General features: G+C 34.8%; 1 protein-coding gene across 10 annotated transcripts in view; it reads left to right on the forward strand.

Moving 5' to 3' along the window:
* The window catches only part of osbpl8 (oxysterol binding protein-like 8), a 105,303-nt gene that overhangs the window by 43,679 nt on the left and 41,003 nt on the right, over positions 1–20,621 (forward strand). For 5 of the 10 annotated variants that reach the window (XM_051688189.1, XM_051688188.1, XM_051688195.1 and 2 more), the window contains 2 exons: positions 2,718–2,754; positions 5,944–6,072. In XM_051688189.1, the coding sequence (XP_051544149.1) occupies positions 2,718–2,754; positions 5,944–6,072 (166 nt within the window). Of the gene's footprint in view, positions 1–2,717; positions 2,755–5,943; positions 6,073–15,732; positions 15,983–20,621 lie in introns of those variants that run through there. The other 5 variants (XM_051688194.1, XM_051688193.1, XM_051688196.1 and 2 more) reach the window with 3 other exon arrangements.

Raw genomic sequence — 20,621 nt, forward strand, 5'->3', positions numbered from 1 at the left:
GCCTAATACTACTTGTACTATTTTTGCAGTATGCAGTATATTTATTTGCTTTAAAAATGCCTGGATGACCAACTGCATTTGCTACAGTATGCTGTATGCACAATAGGAAATATATACTTAATCTACAATGCAATGGGCTCAACTGCTGTGAAGGCTTTTGAACTGATTCAGTTTGTACGTATTTGTGTTTTTTGTATTTAATCCCAGTAATTCTGAAAACAGCTTTGATACCATGATGAGTGGCCAAACATTACAAATCCTCTTTTTTAATCCACCGTGACTGTCGTTTAATCATTCTTGAATATACCTTCAATATTTTAACAGAGATTATATGGTAAGTAACTTCAGACAGACGGTTGTGATTAAACTAGACACTGTTTGACACTGTGAGTGGTGCTTGCCTGTGTTTAATGTAATAATTATGCACATAATAATATTACACATTATAGTAACTAGTACTACATACAATTATTATATTATAATATATAATATACAGGGTGACCCCACTATGTTTGATTGGTCATATCTTAAAAATGCATACTTTTTGTAAACAACAAAATGACATCACTGTGATGAAAGAGAAACATAATTTGCTGCCATTGAAAACATAGCTAAACGATTTACTTATTTATTTTTAGCAAGTTGTTGCTCACGATGACATCACAGTGACGTAATTTTGTTGTTTACATAAAGTCGTAGAAATATGTTAAAAATCATGCAAAGACCTTTATGCATTTTGAAGATATGAGCAATCAAACATAGTGGCCCCTGTCTTTTTTAGGCCACCCTGTAATTATATTATTATTAATTATGGTTGTTTTTATTGTAGTATATACTATAACATTTATTATAATTAATAATATATAAATATTAAAATATATAATAATTTATTAGCTTGTTATATAGTAAAATATTTTTTATAATATTAATAATATACTAAATGTACATTTAAAATATTTCAATTTATATATATATATATATATATATATATATATATATATAAACTGAAATATTTTAAATGTACATTTAGTATATTATTAATATTATAAAAATATTTATATTTTTATATATTTATATATATATATATATATATATATATATATATATATATATAAACTGAAATATTTTAAATGTACATTTAGTATATTATTAATATTATAAAAATATTTATATTTTTATATATTATATATATATATATATATATATATATATATATATATATATAAACTGAAATATTTTAAATGTACATTTAGTATATTATTAATATTATAAAAATATTTATATTTTTATATATATATATATATATATATATATATATATATATATATTTACAAATTAATGTATTATTATATTAAAAAATATATATTTTATTTTATATTTTTGTATATGATTTATGGCTGTTTGTTTGTTTTTTTGGATCACCCTGTTATAATATCATTATTATTTATGTTTTTTTATTATATTATATATAATATTTGAATAATATAATATTTATCATAATTTATCATATATAAACATATTTTGTACATGTTATAATATAAAAAAATAATAATTATTAACTTGGTATATAGTAAACAATTTTTATAATATTATTAATATAATAAATGTAAATTAAAATAATTTTGCTTTTTATTATAATATATAGTATTTAAACAATTATGTATTATTATATTAAATATATATATTTTTATATAATATTTTTGTATTTAATTCATTATATATTAAAATATTTTTATTATATTTTAATATACTAAATGTACATAATATTTTTACAAATGCAAATAATAATATTTATAATAGCTATTATTATATAAAAATACTACAGTTTTATTTTATATTTTTGTATATAATTTATTATAATATATACTTTTTAGTATTTTCTAATATATATATAATATTTTAGTTTTTTATTATATATAATTTGTAAATAGACTAATTATTATGAATATTTATAATATAAAGTGTACTACATTTATATTATATAAAATTTTAATAGATCATTTATTATATACTGAAATATTTTTGCAGATATTCATAAAATTGTTATATAATATTATATAGTGTAGTAATTTTTGGGTGGCTGACACAGAGTTGTACAAACATTTTAGCAATGTGTGCAGGTTTAATTAGATTACATCTGTCAACAGGGGCTCTTAAAGCTTTATTAATCAGACAATAACATACATGATGGTATTATAAACCTGTTTTGTTTGATTAAATGGGACTCAATGAGGGTGCAAATAAACACAAGTGTATTTAGTTTACTGTGTGACTGACAGATGTTCAGACTAATCAGAGTCAAATCTTCTGTCTCTCACAGCCAATCACTGCAGCTGTTTATTGTAATGGCATTGTAATTGTCACTTAACCACATTGTCCGGACTGTGTCATGTTTGTCTGTGTGTGTTTAACCCTCCTTTTGTTCAGCTTAGTCTTTGTTGTTGTGTTCAGCTGTAATTCTGTTGCCAGTGTGTTCGGTCATTATGTTCTTGTCGTTTTTAACTAATACTGCTTTTCTTTTCTCCCTGTTTGTCTTTTTTTGTCTCTTTCATGTTGTGTGTCTGTCTGCTGCCAACATGTGTCCAAAACCTCACCAACAACCCACCACTGCCTGGCGGACCCCCTTTGTGTGTGTGTGTCTGATGTATGTGTGTGTGTGTGTGTGTGTGTGTGTGTGTGTCTGATGTATGTGTGTGTGTGTGTGTGTGTGTGTTCAGTCCCATGCAGAGAACAGAGAACACCTTGCCACCCCAGGTAAGAAGCTGACATTCACCTGTGTGTGTGTGTGTGTGTGTGTGTGTGTGTGTGTGTGTCTGGTTATGTTACATGTGCCCTGAGATGTGTTTTCTCATTTCTCTTTTATAGTGTAGCTTTTTTATGGTGTGAGTTAATATTCAGATTGTGTCTCAAACGAGCAGCTCTAATTAATGATTAGCATGAAGTGATTTAGCTCTGCTCGTTTAGCTTTCATGTGAATCAGGTGACCTGTGTGTGTATTTGTACAGCAGTGTGTCGTGTAACACAAATGGTACACAAACACATGAACACAACTTATATTTATGAGAAACTTGTATTAGAAACCACTTTTTCCATCGCATCGTTGCTTGGATTGTGCAGATTTCGACACACTGGCAAATGCTGGAAATATCAGAGATTTTTAAATTGCTGGGAAAGGTCATGGAATAAAATAATGTTAATAAAATATTTGGATCGTCATCCAGCAGTCACAAACAACTGAAAAAGTCACGAAAATGTATTGGTTAAAAAGTCATTTTTGTGTCATTGAAAGAAATGCTGAAACCATGTTAAAAAAATTTATACTTATTGTATAAATACACTTGAAGAAAATAAGTAATAGTAGTAGAGGTCGACCGATATATTGGTTAAGCCGATATATCGGTCGACCTCTACTACTATTAATAATTTTTTCCAATTGAAAGTGGCATAACTAAGTATTTACTTTTCACCGATATATCGGTGCCGATAGTTGCTTTTTGGAACTATCGGTTATCGGCAAAAATCAAGAGATTAATTTTTTTATTTTATTTTTGATTCCTCCAATTCCGGCACTGGCGGGTTCTTCAGTAGGGCTGGGTATTGATACAGATTTCTCGATTGGATTCAATTGTGATTCACAAGCTCTTGATTCGATTTGATTTTGCTTTCGATTCGATGTTGATTCATATGGGTATGTTTCAGTTATAGTATCACTTTTGCTTACATTTGAACTAAATTCTCTCCCAGTTAATGCTGTTAATTATACAGGAGACTTTCTAACAAGGTATAATATTAAAATATACATTTTACTAATTATATTTTATTAGTTTTTCATCATTTTGTTCACATTTTATCTTTTTAAAAATGAACAAATCAATGTATTTAATCAATAAATATGATTTTTTATATTGCATATTTTATATTTTGCTTCATGTTTATTGTTTAATTGCATAATTAGTACTATTAACAGGTATTTACATTTGTTGAACATGTGCGGAAAAACTGGTACTGTCTCTTTAAGAAAATCCGGCATTTCTGTAAACAGTCTATAAGGGGACTGACAGAAATGTATGCATTGTATGCAAACAGAAAACTTTGTATGCATTTTGGCTGTTCGTTTACACGACAACGGCGTTTTGGGGCCTGAAAACACAAACCTTTGAAAACGGGTTTCAAAGTGCAAGATTTTTAAAACGATGCCGTTATTGTCTCCGTGTAAACATACAAAAACGATGACATCATGCGCACGCGTATTACGTGTTCAATCTATAGGCATGCGCGCGAGTACTTCAAAACAATGCGCGATACATTCAAAACTACAATGGTGGACTACAGGACTGTGTTTGTGCTGCTCAAGATTTTGAGTTTATTGACGGTTCTCCAGCAAAGTGTAGATTTACTGCATCACTACTACGACCAGCGATCGCCATCTTCATTGTTTGTATTCACCGCTCTGTGTGCAGGCGCGTAGTGTTTCTTTACAAAGTGACATCGCCAACTACTGGCCTGGCATGCATAATACAGCATTATAATAATGGGTACCTTATTAATTAAATGGCTACCCGTTAACCAGTTGAAGCCCATATTTATAATGCATTCTAAATATGTTAAAATAATTGCAACTACAGTTATAATACATTATAATACCTGTTATTTAAGAGTATAATGCATTATGACACAATCGACATCCAGTTTTAACCGCAAAAGTAATGTAATGCATATATACAGTATATTATGTATCAAATAAGTGTCAACAGTCATAAGGCTTTATGATGTGAATATACCATTATAAGTGGTCTTGGCCCGCTTTAAGTAAAGTTACAAAAGCAATGTCTTCTTATAAATAGCCATAACATAAACTTGTAACAATTCATTACAAGTCAATTTAATATAATGGAAGTTATCTAAAAATGCACAGAATACAATAGAACACATATTGAATTAGCTGTTGAATTAGCCACGCCTCCTCTTTCTAAAACCCCGCACTCCAAAGATAAAAAACTAGCTTTATTGAGACCGACATCAGCAACAGCAACAGCAGCAGCAAAATAGCGCCCTCAACTGACAACTGTTATGAACAACATGGCATAAAAATGGCATTAAGCCTCAATAATTTGCTGCAACTACAATACTATGAGAACGTGCAAAATGATTGACAGGCAGAAAGCGTCATTGACCGCGGCCCGCGGACACATTTTTGTTTACTGTTTACAAAGTCAAGTGCTGTCACAGAGACAGGTGAGATATCTCATGAAACTTATTTCATTAATATCGTTCAGGGAGTAGGACATTTTTTTGTTTAACTTTCTAAGAAAAAATCACTTAAAGCACTTCTAAAGCACACCTAATATATATAATACCTTATAAAATGTGATGTTGGTCATGTTATAATGCATTATATACTGGCATTATAACTATGAATATTTAAGGATAATAATGGATTATAATTGTGGTTACAATTATTTATAATTATAAGGTGTATTATGAGACATTACAAATGCATTATAATGTATTTATAACGCCTTCACAATGCATTATAAATATGGGCTTCATAGAAAGTGTTACCAGATTTTTTTTTTCTACTGTAGCATTTTTACATTGTTTTACCATTAGAAATATGGACATTTTTTTACAGTGTGACAGTAAGGCCGATTAATCGGTTATCGCCCTTTTCAACCAGCTTAGTTTTTGGTGTCTGCAAAATCCACTATCGGTCGACCTCTATATAGTAATACTAACAACAATGTATTATACCATAGTACTTTACCATGTACTTCTTACTCTTATCATATTGCCCATTTTTATTACTAAGTGTCACCCACTAGAGGGAGTACAGCACAAAGATACACTTTAACAGAATTTGATTGTGATGCAGGAGTGTTTGCTGCATTGATTTAGCATTATTCTCTAAATATGTCTTGTATCTCTCTCTTTTTGTTGCCATAGCTGCCTTAATGCCTGGTGATGATGCAGCACATTTGACTCCGGGAAGAATGAGCCAGCGTGGGAAGGACACGCCCAGTAAAGATCTGCTCACAAGCCCCTCCCTCAGCCCGGGCGTCAGCTACAGTCACGGTAAGACAACAAACACGTGAGTTTCTCCCAAAGTAATCTTATTATGAATTTTCATGGTCAGTGTGTGCCATATCATTTAAAAGTTGGAAGAAATCTGATCCCAGGCCAGTACTGACATAAACAAATGAACATTACTTATGTTTATTTCCAATCTGTCATCTTCAGGCGCAAGTTTTGTTTTAGACTGGTGAAGTATTTCAGAGGTTAAACATGACATTTTTTTGGTTAGTATTATTTTAGCCTAGGCTAAATGTATTTTTCCCTACATGCACTGATACATCATGCACAATAGGATAAGGAATAATTCATATGAAAGTGAACAGGGTAAATGTTGATGTCATGGTGACAATTCTGATAAATTTTCCCTGTGTAGTTTTCATATTTTCCACTAGAGGGCCCCAAAGTCTATAGGAAACAGACTGTAACACTTGAGCTGTGTCTGAAACCTTAAAATACACGTGGCCTTCAGTATCAGTTGGTATGGTGATGTTTTTGCAACAACATTTGACACATGGCTATTTGATGAGTTTGATGTTTTTACTGATTGCAATAATATGTGCAGTGCAAATTGTTTTAATAAATGATCAAAACGGAACATAATGCCTACATGCTTTGTATGATACCTATTTTGTGTTGGACAAGACTGTAGTTATTAGTACATAATTTTGACAATTATATTTGTTTCTTGCTGGCCCATCTGAGCTTAATGGGTTAAGTCCACAATGCTTAAAGATACACACATTTACAGTCACCTGTGATGCCTTGGCTTATAGCTCTATAGAGCAGTTAATCATATTATGAAAAGACTGAGCTTTTATAATGATGAGGAATGTGAAAATCATTTTTAATTTGAATAAATGCACCATGCTTACCTATGTTTGGAGCTTGCATTAGTGTGTTCACATTTTAAGTGTCACACGTGTGGCTTATGAATTGTTTTTGTTGTACTATTGAAAGGCTATACATTCACGCAATCACTTCTGCACAACACATCCACAAAACCACTCAATGCCTCTAGACCCCGTTGCACCTTGTCAGGTCTCCATGGCAACAGCAAATGCCCTTCACTGTTCTCAAAGGGAGATGCTTTCCTTTCAAATGCCCATTCACTGTTCATCTAGTCTTGTCTGAATCACAGGCATTTGGGTGTGTCTAAAATAGTTCACATTGTTTGGAAATGTATGATAGAAAGTTTGATTGTGTGTTCATCTTGCAGGGCCACATTTCACTCAATTATTCAGTGCCGTCAGCAGTAACCTGACACAACACACACAAACGCTTTCTCCGGGGGACAGCGCATCAGTATGGTGACTGATATGAGCGTGCAAATCCTCTTTACTGGCCCTCTCTCTTTCTGCCTGTCTGAGAGCGAGCCGGTGTGGTTGACCTGGATTTAACAGATTACATCCCATTGGTAAATGGGGTTAAAATGCACAGCAAGCAGCTCCACCAATCAAAAGTGGCTTTACCTACATCTGCAATCATTTTGACCAATCAGGAGCAGGGCACTTTGCATGTGGTTGGCTCAGTGTGAGCGTGCATTTCACATATTAACCAACTGTCTGGGAATATTATGGCCGTTGTGTGCGCCAACAATTGTTTGATTGTGAGTGGAATGTGTTTGGACGTAAGACCCGCATGTTGTGTGTTTTCTATTGAATGCATGAGTGTTTTGATTAATAAGCAACTGTCTTACTGTATCTTCCTGCACTAAAGGCAAGTACTGTAGTTTTATAGTGCTTTTAGTCTGTGTTAAGCATGACTATGTTTAGGCTTATGAAATAAGACACGTTGTTTACATTTTTTTTGCGTGCAACAGTATCTGGTGAGAACCGCACATCAAGCAAAGTTTCAATAAATTAAAGGAATAGTTCAACCAAAAATAAACATTGTCATTTGTCATTCAAAACGTGCATGACTTTCTGTCTCCCATACAATGAAAGTGAATAGTGACTGAGGCGAACAATTTCCTATGCTTTTCAGACAGGTTTTGAACAGCATGTGGGTGAATAAATGATGACAGAATGTTCTTTTTTGGGTGAACTATCCCCTTAAAGTACAAAGGACAGTGTTGTTTTCATGAAAATACTGGTGTAAAGTGTGAAACGGTGTAATTTAAAGTGATTTTCAGAAGGCATATTGGGTGCTAATGGAGTATTTCAGATACAAGATTAGATGCATCTGTTTATTGGGGATACGGGTTGTTTTGGCGGTTTGTTTAGTAGAGTTGAAGGTGTTGTGAGGTTCGGCTCAGAAAGCTTATTTGTCAGGCTGGTAATCCAGCATCCTTGTCAGGTTGCATAAGACTTCTAGTGGCTTCTGAAGTGACTTCTCATATATTATTTGAACTGTAAAGTTGTTTAAATCATCATTTTTACAGTCAATTTAGGGTTTTAGGGTTTACGGCATTACGTTGTAACACTAAAATCATGTTAACATGCGTATTGTTTACGTTTTTGGCTATGCTTTTGAATTGGTAAGTATTTAAATTTGTTTACAAATTGGCCCCATTCACTTCCATTGTAAGTGCCTCACTGTAACCCAGATTTTCCTCTTTTTTTTTAAAGAAATGGAGGGGCAAGTCAAAGTACATTTTGGTGGTAATCAGTATAATGCCACAAATACTGTCGATTGAGCTTAACATGTATTGAACCCGGAAACTGTTCAAACAATAACTTGCAAAATGCTGTCTATCATTTAGAAACCATTTAAACTCATGCATCAGCTTTCATCTTTATGTGGCTTCACTCTTGCGAATGTGCACGCTCTCAGCCGAATTAATTCGAGAAAAGGGCTTTTTTCAATGCAAAAATAATGCAAAAGTATTACAGCACTTCACATGCAAAGTAATGATGAGACCAGCCTGGTCTCATGAAAATTACGTGAGCATGGCAACATTTTTGTAAAACGAAAATGATGCACTTTATTACGTTTGACTGCAGTTTCCCAGTGAAATGTCCAGCGGGGGGCGCCAAAAGCGAATGAAATGGTGTTATAATCAGACGAGATTTTTACAGAAATGTTAGATGGATGTTTTAATGAGTAAAACGACATCCCTAACCTAAACCTAACCAATTGTGTCCTAAAAGCAAATAAGAGGTAAACAAAACAGACATCCTTACCCTAAACCAACATCTAAACCTAACCGATAATGTCCTAAAACCAAATGAGAAATGAAAAACTAATTTTCTGATCTCGTGTTGCTTTTATGACACTCTCGTTTCACATGTCAGCTTGCGTTCTTGACTGGTCTCGAACCACAGTCTTCAGAGTTCAAAGTCCAACACTCTATCAGGTGAGCTAACGCAGAAGCTAATCACATTGGAATAAGTGTGTAAAAGTGCGCGAGTCTGTAATACAAGCGTTAAAATTGATCGTTTTTCAAATGATGCATTACAGTAAAAGTGATTCGATCATATCATAATATAGCAGTGTGTGAGTAATAGTGTGAATTATAAAGTCATATTCAGCCTTTGTACTCGTGATTTGTGTGAGTGAATAAAACGCACAGTTGTTGTAGCGCCTCTAGTGTTAATTTCACCAGGAAACTGCAGCAAAACGTAAAAGTCAGTTTGCAAAAATGTAGTTATAGTAACGTTCATTCTATGAGACATATTAGTTTACTTTCATTATCAGTAACACAGAAATGTAACAGTATTTCTAAAAGTAACATTCCCAACTAAAGCACTTGTTTCAAATTGTCATTTTTATTAGCTGAAAATGTTAATATTGACTATATCAAGGTAATATTAAATGTGTGATGGAAAAATCTTCAATTTGTCTGAGTTGAAGTGTGTTCATTTTGTTTTTTTATGTTGAAAAACACTTTCTCGGGGCCTGGGTAGCTCAGTGGTAAACACGCTGGCTACCACCCCTGGAGTTCGCTAGTTCGAATCACAGGGCGTGCTGAGTGACTCCAGCCAGGTCTCCTAAGCAACCAAATTGGCCCGGTTGCTAGGGAGGGTAGAGTCACATGGGGTAATCTCCTCGTGACTTTTATAATGTGGTTCGTTCTCGGTGGGGTGCGTGGTGAGTTGAGCATGGATGCCACGGTGGATGGCATGAAGCCTCCACATGCGCTATGTCTCCATGGCAATGCGCTCAACAAGCCACGTGATAAGATTGGGTTGACGATCTCAGACTCGAGGCAACTGAGATTCATCCTCCGCCACCCGGATTGAGGCGAATCACTACGCGACCACGAGGACTTAAAAGCACATTGGGAATTGGGCATTCCAAATTGGGAGAAAAAGGGGAAAAATAAAAAAAAAAAACTAAACAAAAAAAAACCTTTCTCCTGTGGCATGAGTTTGCGGCGGGATTATCTGTTTGTCCAACCAATGGAAGATGTGGGGAATGTTTGGGAAACCTGTTTGAAAACAGACAATAGTTTGTTTGTGGCATAGAAAATACACATTACAAAAATTACAAATTACATATAAATTTAGCTTTAAGTTACTGGAACCTTGTTGAACAACTGAACAATGACATAAAAGGCCAAATAACATGAATTTCCAGTAATGCAGCACAATGCAGGGGCCAAAGATTTGAGTGCTTTAACCCTTAAACGCATATCTCGGGGTCTTTAGTGACACGGGACCTCATCCCACCCCCTTTACCTCATCCATTGTTTTTGATAATATTTCTCAATCTCTCTCTTATAAATAGTGTAACACAAAAAAAGAATCCAAAATTGCCAAAAAATAAAAATTATATATATATATATGTTTTTATAATGGCTTAAGTACAAAAGTGTATAGGGTCATTAAAGACCCGAAATATGTAATAGTGTCATTTTTGTTTTTTGCACTTCCAGAAATGATATTTTTATGATTATTTCATATCTATATAAGTTGACTACCACTTAATTTCTTTTTATTTGTTTATTACAAGAGAAATAAGTACTAATAAATACAATAGATCACATTGATTTTCTGTGTGACGGTGAATTATCTGCATGTACACATACAAATTATACATGCTATTTCTTACTCAAGGTGGCGCTGTTTCAGTGATTGACTTGATTTACATTTGACATTGCTATTTGATGAAGAAACAACATGGAAGTAAACTATAGCAAGTGTAACACATGAACAATAGTGAATTGAATATTGTCATTTGGGCGTACTACTGAAATTATTCAAGTTGTGTGTCTATTTAGACTCAATTAGTGCCTGAGAAAATACAAATGTATAGCTTATGTGTGGCTAATGTTTAGATTATGTTATGTGTTGCTCAATATGTTTTTGACAGCCAGTGTAAAAGTCATGAATCCTGTTCTTGATTTGTCCTGATTTGTTGCATTTTCTCTTTGATAAACGAAAAATAAAACATCAAAATACATTTTATTCTGTTATTTTCTAATTGTCGAAAATGTTACACTATCTGGGCATATTGTAGATCCATTTACATAGATCCATTTAGATTAACATGTTGTTGTCCAAACTTGTTTTTCTCGTAGTTTTGTGTGTGTGCTGGTCAGATGGTCTGAACTCCCGCCCTGTAGCAGATAATCAGCCCCCCGTCCCCAGAGGAACCCCAAATCAATGACTGTCGTCATGACTGCAGAGCTTATGGCTCAGAGCGTGTTTTCACCCATTCGGCTAAAGGGACGTCGCCCACCATCTTTAATTTTGTTCAGTAGCTTTACAGATTAACAGCAGTGTTTTCAAGCCTAATTTAGCTGTGTTGTGTTGTGGCCGCTGACTCGCCTCTTTGACCGTATTTAACACTGAATTTAGAGTACATGAGCTCTGAGCCCAATCAGCTGGTAAAAACTCTTCTTACTGGCAGAAATCCAAAGTGTTTTGAATATACTGAATGAGAGAACATTGCTATTTATGCAAAGTAAGCAAGCAGTGCCTTGCACTTGTCATTTGTTTAGGTTACATCATCCTGTGCATTTTGAAAGTACACTAACTGAGTTATTATTGTTTTGTGCAAACTCACAGGTAATTGCAGTGAGATCAAATCACCATAATCGTTTTTCTTCCTCCATGAGATGTTAAAATTGTCTTCATGGGTCGTTAAATGCTGGAGAAATTAAGCATAACTTTTATTCAGAACAGGATCATTTGAATTATACATACACCAGAGCGTCTTAATTAGCTATGTTAATTAGGCAGTCATTCACAGTCATCCTTCAGTTTCATCAGTTTGGTGCTCTTGGTTCTTTTTGGTGAGGCTGTTGCCTAGCAACATCACAGTGACATCAGCAGACTCAAGGATGGATGCAGGACGGACGTGCTGATGTGATTAGCTGGTAAGATTATAGATAAGGAGCACCAGTCTCTTCTGAATTGTTATGAAGTTCAGACTGAAATCTGATTGGTTAAAATGGAGAATCTAAACACTGTCAGCTCGGATGGAAAATGATAGATCTGGAGTATTTAAAAACAGACGTAATTAATACCATAAATTGTGTAGCTTGTTGAGTGAGTTGTGTTTCTATATTCCAAAAACAGCTGAAGAAAATCAAAAAATGTACATATGTATGTATTTTGTTCTGCATCTTTGCTGAAGTACAGCATAATCCTGGTTGTTTTTGAGTTTTTATGAGGGGTTCGTAACTTTGGATGTTCCCCTGTAAGGCTTTGACAATGCATGGTTCATACATTTACATGTAGATACAGCAATCATATGGATGTATGTACTGTATTCAGAAATACTGATTGGCTGAAGTCTTGATTCTGTTCTCACCAGCACTGTATGTCTGTGTTAGTGATAAATATTCAAAGAGCTTGCAGTAGAGCTACAGTATCCTTCATAGAGCATTCTCTGAATGAGCTGCAGATATTTGGAAAAGAAGGAGAGAAAGAGAGAGAAAAGAGAATATCTCATCTGAATGGAACGAGAGACAGTCACAAAAGCAGACAGATACAGGAAAACACAAAAAGACATGGGGTGAATCTCACGAAACCTGCCGAAAACATATCCAGGTCGTAATTGACCAAAAGGAGAAAAAAAAAGACATTATATTTTGCTTAAAGATAGCTATTTAAGAATGATCAAGACTTTTTGCAATGCAACATTAATTACATGACAGCACATTTCCCACCAGATTACAATAATGCAAAAAAGTCTGTGTGTGTATATATATATATATATATATATATATATATATATATATATATATATATATATATATATATATATATATATATATATATATATATATATATATTAGGGTTGTGCTGATAGACGATGATATCGAGATATCACCAATAGCTGATGCCTTTGACGCTATGAAGACTAAATTTGGCTCGTTTTCCCATTAATGTATTAAATGTATTATTAATATTGTCATTAATTAGCGTACTATTAAGATTAGGCTATTTCTAGTCTATGACTGACATTGATTCTTCTCATTTTTTTTCCCACTAACATTAATGTATGGGCCACATGATAAATATTAAGCCAGTAAATTAAGATATACCATTATCAGCATATGTTGAGGTAGATTCAGCTGTTCCTGCACCTTGCGGAGCTCTTGTCGTCTCTGACAGCTGTGAGAGAATGTGCCGTTAATGCAGTGACAGATGCCAAAAGCTCAATCAGTTTTTGCTTTCTCCTTCTGTAGTGAATAATTGACTGCCTGGGTAGCTCAGCGAGTAAAGAAGCTGACTACCACCACTGGAGTTGCAAGTTCAAATCCAGGGCATGCTGAGTGACTCCAGCCAGGTCTCCTAAGCAACCAAATTGGCCTGGTTGCTAGGGAGGATAGAGTCACATGGGGTAACCTCTTTGTGGTCGCTATAATGTGGTTCTCGCTCTCGGTGGGGCGCGTGGTGAGTTGTGCATGTATGCCGCGGTGGATGGCGTGAAGCCTCCAAACGCATTAGGTCTCCGCGGTAACGCGCTCAACAAGCCACGTGATAAGATGCGCGGACTGACGGTCTCAGACGTGGAGGCAACTGAGATTCGTCCTCCACCACCCTGATTGAGGTGGGTCACTACGCCACCACGAGGACTTAGAGCACATTGGGAATTGGGCATGCCAAATTGGGGAGAAAAAGGGGAGAAAATAAAAATAAATAAATAAATAAATAATAGGGATGTCCTGTTACAACTGTTTTGAGAACGAGTACGAGTACCGATACTTTCTTTCTGATACTCACCAATACTGAATCCAACTTTTAATTTTTTTCAAACTTCATACGAAGAGTTTCTTTAAATAAATGAATTCATTACAACCTTAATCAAATGAAAATATAACAGTTAATTTTTAACATAGTACTGCATTATTTTCATCAAATAAAGTGATTTTATACAGAGCCTCACAGCGCAATCCAAAATACAACATTGGAGTTATATTTTTTTCATTTAAATTGAGCTTTTATTTTGACAAGAGCTTTTATTTTTAAGTGTTTCTGTGTTATGACGGCAGCTTTTCAGTCCGGAAAAGCCAGTCGCTATATGACCACAAAGGCTGCTATTTAATTAAATAAGTATGTACTCTGTATGTGCCTCACACTACCACCACTGTCATCTGCTACAACAGAGCCTGTGATGCTCATGACAGTTTTTTCCATATATGAGCTATATATACAGTATAGAGCTGTCAATCGATTAACATTTTTAATCGCGATTAATCGCATAATTTTTCGTGGTTAATCATGATTAATTGCAGATTTTGAAAGTGCTGAAATTTGACACTATACTTTTTTCCTGTGAAAATGTCTTTCTTTCCTTCTTAGGAAAGACAACAAAACAATATGTATCTATATAATGCATTATTAACATTTTCCAAACAAAACCTTCCACAGTATAAAGATAGAAATGCTCTAAAATAGCTCCAATTCAAGTAACATTAAATGTTTCCCAAAGTCTAAGTGGGAGTTTGACTAATTGAAAGAACTAGTGCTCACATAGGTTGTGTATTCATTGCAATAGGCATAAAATCTCTTAAACGCTCATCCTCCACAATATTGATCTGCCATTAGACTGTGACTATCCGCTTTGTTACAGCAGTCGTGAAGCTGTGTTCATGATTCACATCAACGCCACTTTGAACTCCACATGAAAAGCGCTTGCAGACAAAACTTCTCATTCTGCGTTTTGGTGAAACTTGACGTGCTTCTTTGGTAATTAAAATGCCTTACTTTGGCTAAAAAATACTTGATTTCTGTCACAAGTTCCATCTAAGCTTGTTTTGTACAACAAATAGCGTCAAGAGCTCCTTTCTCCATCATTTGATCACTGACACGGCTGTTGTGTGTTCATGGTGTGTGCGTCAGTGTAATGACTCCGGGCATTTGCTGGAAAATGTTCTTAATTGTCATGAAAATAATGTCACAAAATTCTGGATGATCTTAAAATGGACTTCATTCCTTCTATGCAAAATATAAAGATATTCTTCTATATGTTTTATGAGATTCACCCTCAAGTCTTACATTGAAAATACACAGAGAAACAGAATGACATTCAGGTGTGTTTAATGAAGACGCAGCTTGAAGCCGGTTCTATTTCCACTGACGGTCAGAGCGTCCAAGAATCTGAGACGACACACTTTCTCTCTTTCTCTCTCTCTCCCTTTACACACAGACGTGCTAGAGCGAGGGGAGGGTGAGCTGCAGTGAGTAACAGGGAGAGAGCTTGAGTGAGTATTTCAGAGCACGGCTGGTCAGCTGTAGTACTAGCAGCAGTCGAGTATGCCTCTAGAGCAGACCTGAGCGGGTGTACGTGTGTTTGTTTGGTACTGAATTACGCCAAAGCCGCTAACACTCGCCCTCTTCAGGGTGAGGCCCCCCCATGGCCGCCCTCATGATGAAGGAAGAAGGAATTCTGGGTCGCCGCCGGTTCTCCACCTGTGGAGGAACAATCTCGGCCCGGCCGCCCCATCCGGATGGACGAAAACTCATACGCAACGCCTCGTTTGGGGGGTACAACGAACTTTCAGTATGCCTGCCAGGTGGGTACGTCTGTGGTGTTCAAATCAACACTAGCAAGAAAGTTTCACATTTCTGATTGACTGTTCTGTTTAATTAGATTCAAAATGTTCAATGAAGGAACTAAAAAAAGTTAAAATACGTTTAAATATAATCAATGCATGTTTTACACATTGTTTTCACTAAATGAACGCAAGTAAGAATAATATTGAATCTCTTTCTGTTATATGCGCCAATATAACAATACATCAATATTACCTACTTATATTTTATTAAACATTTGTTAAGACTTTACAATGAAGTGCTGTTAGTTTATAAGGAATCATGAACTAACAATGATTATTTTTTTATAGCGTTTATTAATCTTGGTTCATGTTAATTGTTCTTTCATGTTAGTCCATATTAACTGATGTTAACATACACAACTTTAATGTAAAATCATTATTATTAATTGTAAAATTTAACATTATCCAAAATGAATAAATGCTGTAAAAGTATTGTTCATTTAGTTCATGTTAACAATTGTGTTTATTAATGTTAACAAATACAACCTTATTGTAAAGTGTTACTTAGCATTTAAGTAATTAAAAATGTCATGAAATTATCTTCATAAATGAAAAAACATTAACCAAAATTAATAAATGCTGTTGTTTATTGTTAGTTCATGTTAACAAATGTTAACGAACACAACCTTTTTGTAAAGTGTTACCAAACATGACAGTTTGAACTGATTCACAGAAATTAGTTAAACTTGCCAACTCTAATGCTGTTTTTGCTATCGGAGACACTATGAAAACATTGTTAAAACTCGTGAGTCATGTGACAAGTAATGATCTAATGGCATGTTCTTTAAGAAATGTAATGGTTGAATTAAAAGCACATACAAAATAATATTCACAATGTTGCTTAATTTTATATTGGTAGCAATATCATTGCATATATATTTTAATATTTAAAATATCGCAAAACTCTAATGTAGCAGCAGTTTATTACGTTTTATTGTGTAAGCAGCTTGCATTCAGGAGGATGTGTGAGTTTGACTCTTGAGTGCCCTCCAACTAAAGTGCATCCATTACCTGTCAGCACGTTGGCATCTGTTTATTACGCCATCGCCATCCTTTGTTTGATGTGTCATGTCCAGTTCAACCTTGAGTTGCACTTACTGTGAATAAAATGCGCCTTTTTCAGAGCTGATCCTAGAGATGGGAAGTTTAGGCCACATCCACACTTATTCATTTTCGTTTTGTTTCCTAATTCCTACGTCATCGTTTTCCAAAGTATACGATAATGGAGAGCATTTTTGGAAAGCTCCGTTTCCGGTGTAAAAATGCAGCTGTAGTGTGGTTTAGAGGTGTATACATTGCTGAATTAATGCGTTTTCATATGTGGCCTTAACGATTCTGCTCCCTTACTGATTCAAATACCAATTCTTTTAGTATTTTACAAATAACTACGAATACTTTTTTTAATACCAATTTTTTTAATTATTATTTTAACCCTCCTATGGTATTCGGTCATTTTTGACCGAAATAAAATTGAACTGGTGAGGCTATAACACAGAGGTTTTTTTAAAAAAATTTTTTTATTTTTTTACTAGTCACAATGCTAAACACACACTCGGAAATGAAGTGGTGAGATGATAACACACTCACAATGCAGAACACACACACAGAACCACGGCATAAATAAGTGGAGCTCTACAGCCATCTTTTGGTCATTGGTGGCATTACAAGTCATCTATTGTTTTCCAGTTGATGACCGCGATCTGACACACACTCACTCACATGCGCACATGCACACACACACACACACACATGTTTGCAAAATAAATTTTTACTATAGAAAGTTTGAAATTGCAAAATGTTTACTCTGAAACTTCTGTTTTATACTCTAATTGAATTTTCTGAATTCATTTCTGTTTTTTGATGTTTATTTTCTGGACATTATTGTGCATTTACTTTAAGCTATTACATTTTTATGTTTGAAATAATTTATTTGTAGAAAATGTTTTATTATGTGTTCTCTTTGTAACACCATGGTCAGGTTTGATTGCAAGCATAATGACATTAACTGCAAAAACTGACTCTTCAAATCAATTTTAAAATGCTAAACTTTGACAAATAATAGTTTGATAATGTCTAAATATATATCCAAATGCATATCATGTGATAAAATATAAAATTAGGTTACAACAACCCGTCAAACTACACAGGAGGTGTCTACAGCCATCCACTGGCTGTTACTGGCATGACATGTTTTTTAAGTCATGTTATTTATATTTTGTTCACCAGATGGCAGCAATCTGCCTCCAGTTTATGTCACATTCTTATATTTTCTTAATGGTTCAATTTTTTTATTTTTTATTATTTGCTAATTTGTATATGCAAATTAATGGTAAAGTTGAACATTTTTAAAAAGTAAAATCCAAAACGTAATGTATAATTTTATTGTCCTTCAGGGAAGAAGAAAAGAAAAAACTGCATTTGTTTTTGAAACACTCTCCGTCCACACTAAAATGTATGAAAACTGTTAAATTACTGCGCATGTGAGAAATCGCTGTTCCATGTTATATTGCCAGACAGCAATTCTGTGTAAACATCCCGTCACCTTTGAAGGAATACAGTGTGAAGGTTGTACAAAGTAACATTTATCCTTAATGTTATTAAAGTGAATAACAGGCATAACAACGCCGCTACAACATGGGCCTCCATCTTGATTGATTTGGCTTGAATGGATCACATGACAACAGATACATCATCGTTTTCAGATATCTCCGTTTCCCCTGTCCACACTACACCACAAAGAAATGGTTTTCAAATGTATCCACTTAGGAGAGTGTTTATGAAAAGCTCCATTTTTGATGTCAAAAACGCCATCTCAGTGTGGACGGAAGGAAAACGATGCATTTTTAATCGAAAGCATATTAGTGTGGACGTGGCCTTAACATTAACAGCTTACAGTTCATTCCGAATTAAAGCGCTCTGATGATTCACTCAAAGAGAGAGTCATTAGACTGATTCAAATTGAGTTGGAGACAGATTGGTGAGTCTTTTTAAACCAAGTATTCTTTTAAAAAATGAATAGGGTTCTCGGTTCCCAATGCTAGATGAAATGTTCCATGAAATTTGACCTGATGTGACATAAACTAAAGGGTCGATAAGTAATGTTTGATTGTAGATCGAGCTTTTCAGATGGACTGAGATGGTGTTGTCACAGCTGTTGAGTAGTTATATCTCTCACTAGCTTTTATACTGATTCTGACTTATTATACGACCTCCACTCCATTTATCCCTCATGATTATGATTCTGAAAAGATGCATTAAATGCACTTAATATATTTATACAAATGGGCCGCTCACTGTTCTCTGGTTTAACGCAGTGATGGCAGATGTTAGTCCAAATGTAAAGTGGCTTCGCATTTTTATTTTAATTCTCACATCTGTACACTTAGAAAGCATTTTCATTATCAATATCATTATTTTTAGCGTTTTAATGGTGTTCATTAAGCAGAGATTAACTAATGGACTGAGAGAGTATTGCATTTGCATAAAACTTAGCTTATCTACGGGGTCACATTCACCTGTGTGAAACACAGCAGAGTTTTGACACTCATACAGTAATGGATTTTTATTTAATCCTGTAGTGCTCAAATCTGGTTTGTTTTGTCATTATAATGAATAAAGAATTTTAGATGTTTCTGCTTGGGTTACAGCATTTTTTTTCTACCCAATTTGAATGCCCAATTCCCAATGTGCTCTAAGTCCGCGTGGTGGCGTAGTGACTCAATCCGGGTGGCGGTGGACGAATCTCAGTTGTCTCCGCGTCTGAGACAGTCAACCCGCGCATCTTATCACGTGGCTTGTTGAGCGTGTTTCCGCGGAGACATAGCGCGTGTGGAGGCTTCACGCTATTCTCTGCGGCATCCACGCACAACTCACCACGCGCCCCTCAGAGAGCGAACCACATTGAGGAGGTTACCCCATGTGACTCTACCCACCCTAGCAACCGGGCCAATTTGTTGCTTAGGAAGCCTGCCTGATTCGAGCTATCTAATGTTACTTAAAGATAGTCTTTGCTTGCCTGCAAAAACTCACCACAACCCAGCTTGCTGCAGTTTATTTTTTTTATGGTAACAGTGACATCTTCTGATTGGCCGATTTCACTTCAGAATCATGGGTAATGTAGTACTTCACAGTGAATTCTGCAATTTTGTTTGTTTTTTAATTGAAGTTGAAATCATAGTGACTTGTGGTGTCTACAGAAGCATATATCATTGCTTAAAAACATCAGAGCTCATGATAAGCCTGCCTTGAAAGATCTTTAGCGTTACTGCTAAAAATATTTTTATTCCTGGCGATATAAAAGGTCATTTTTCATTATCCTACAGAATAATTTCACCACACACCTCCAAGTGGTTGAAGGGTACACAACTGATCCTCGCTCTGAGGGTCACCTGCACTTTACTGTATGAGGTGGTGAATTAGCACAGGTGTGTGACTATTAATAGAGCGTGTGTACTAAAACACAGGTGCATTTCCTCATGTGCTGACTGGATATGCCATCTGTGCAGTGTAATGTATTTGTGCTGTAGAGACTTTATATTTTTGGTTTATTTTGCCTTAATGAGGAAATAACGTTTGTGCCGTCGCATATAACGATGGC

The sequence above is a fragment of the Myxocyprinus asiaticus genome, chromosome 45 (genome assembly GCF_019703515.2).
Source record: "Myxocyprinus asiaticus isolate MX2 ecotype Aquarium Trade chromosome 45, UBuf_Myxa_2, whole genome shotgun sequence".
Lineage (NCBI taxonomy): Eukaryota > Metazoa > Chordata > Actinopteri > Cypriniformes > Catostomidae > Myxocyprinus > Myxocyprinus asiaticus.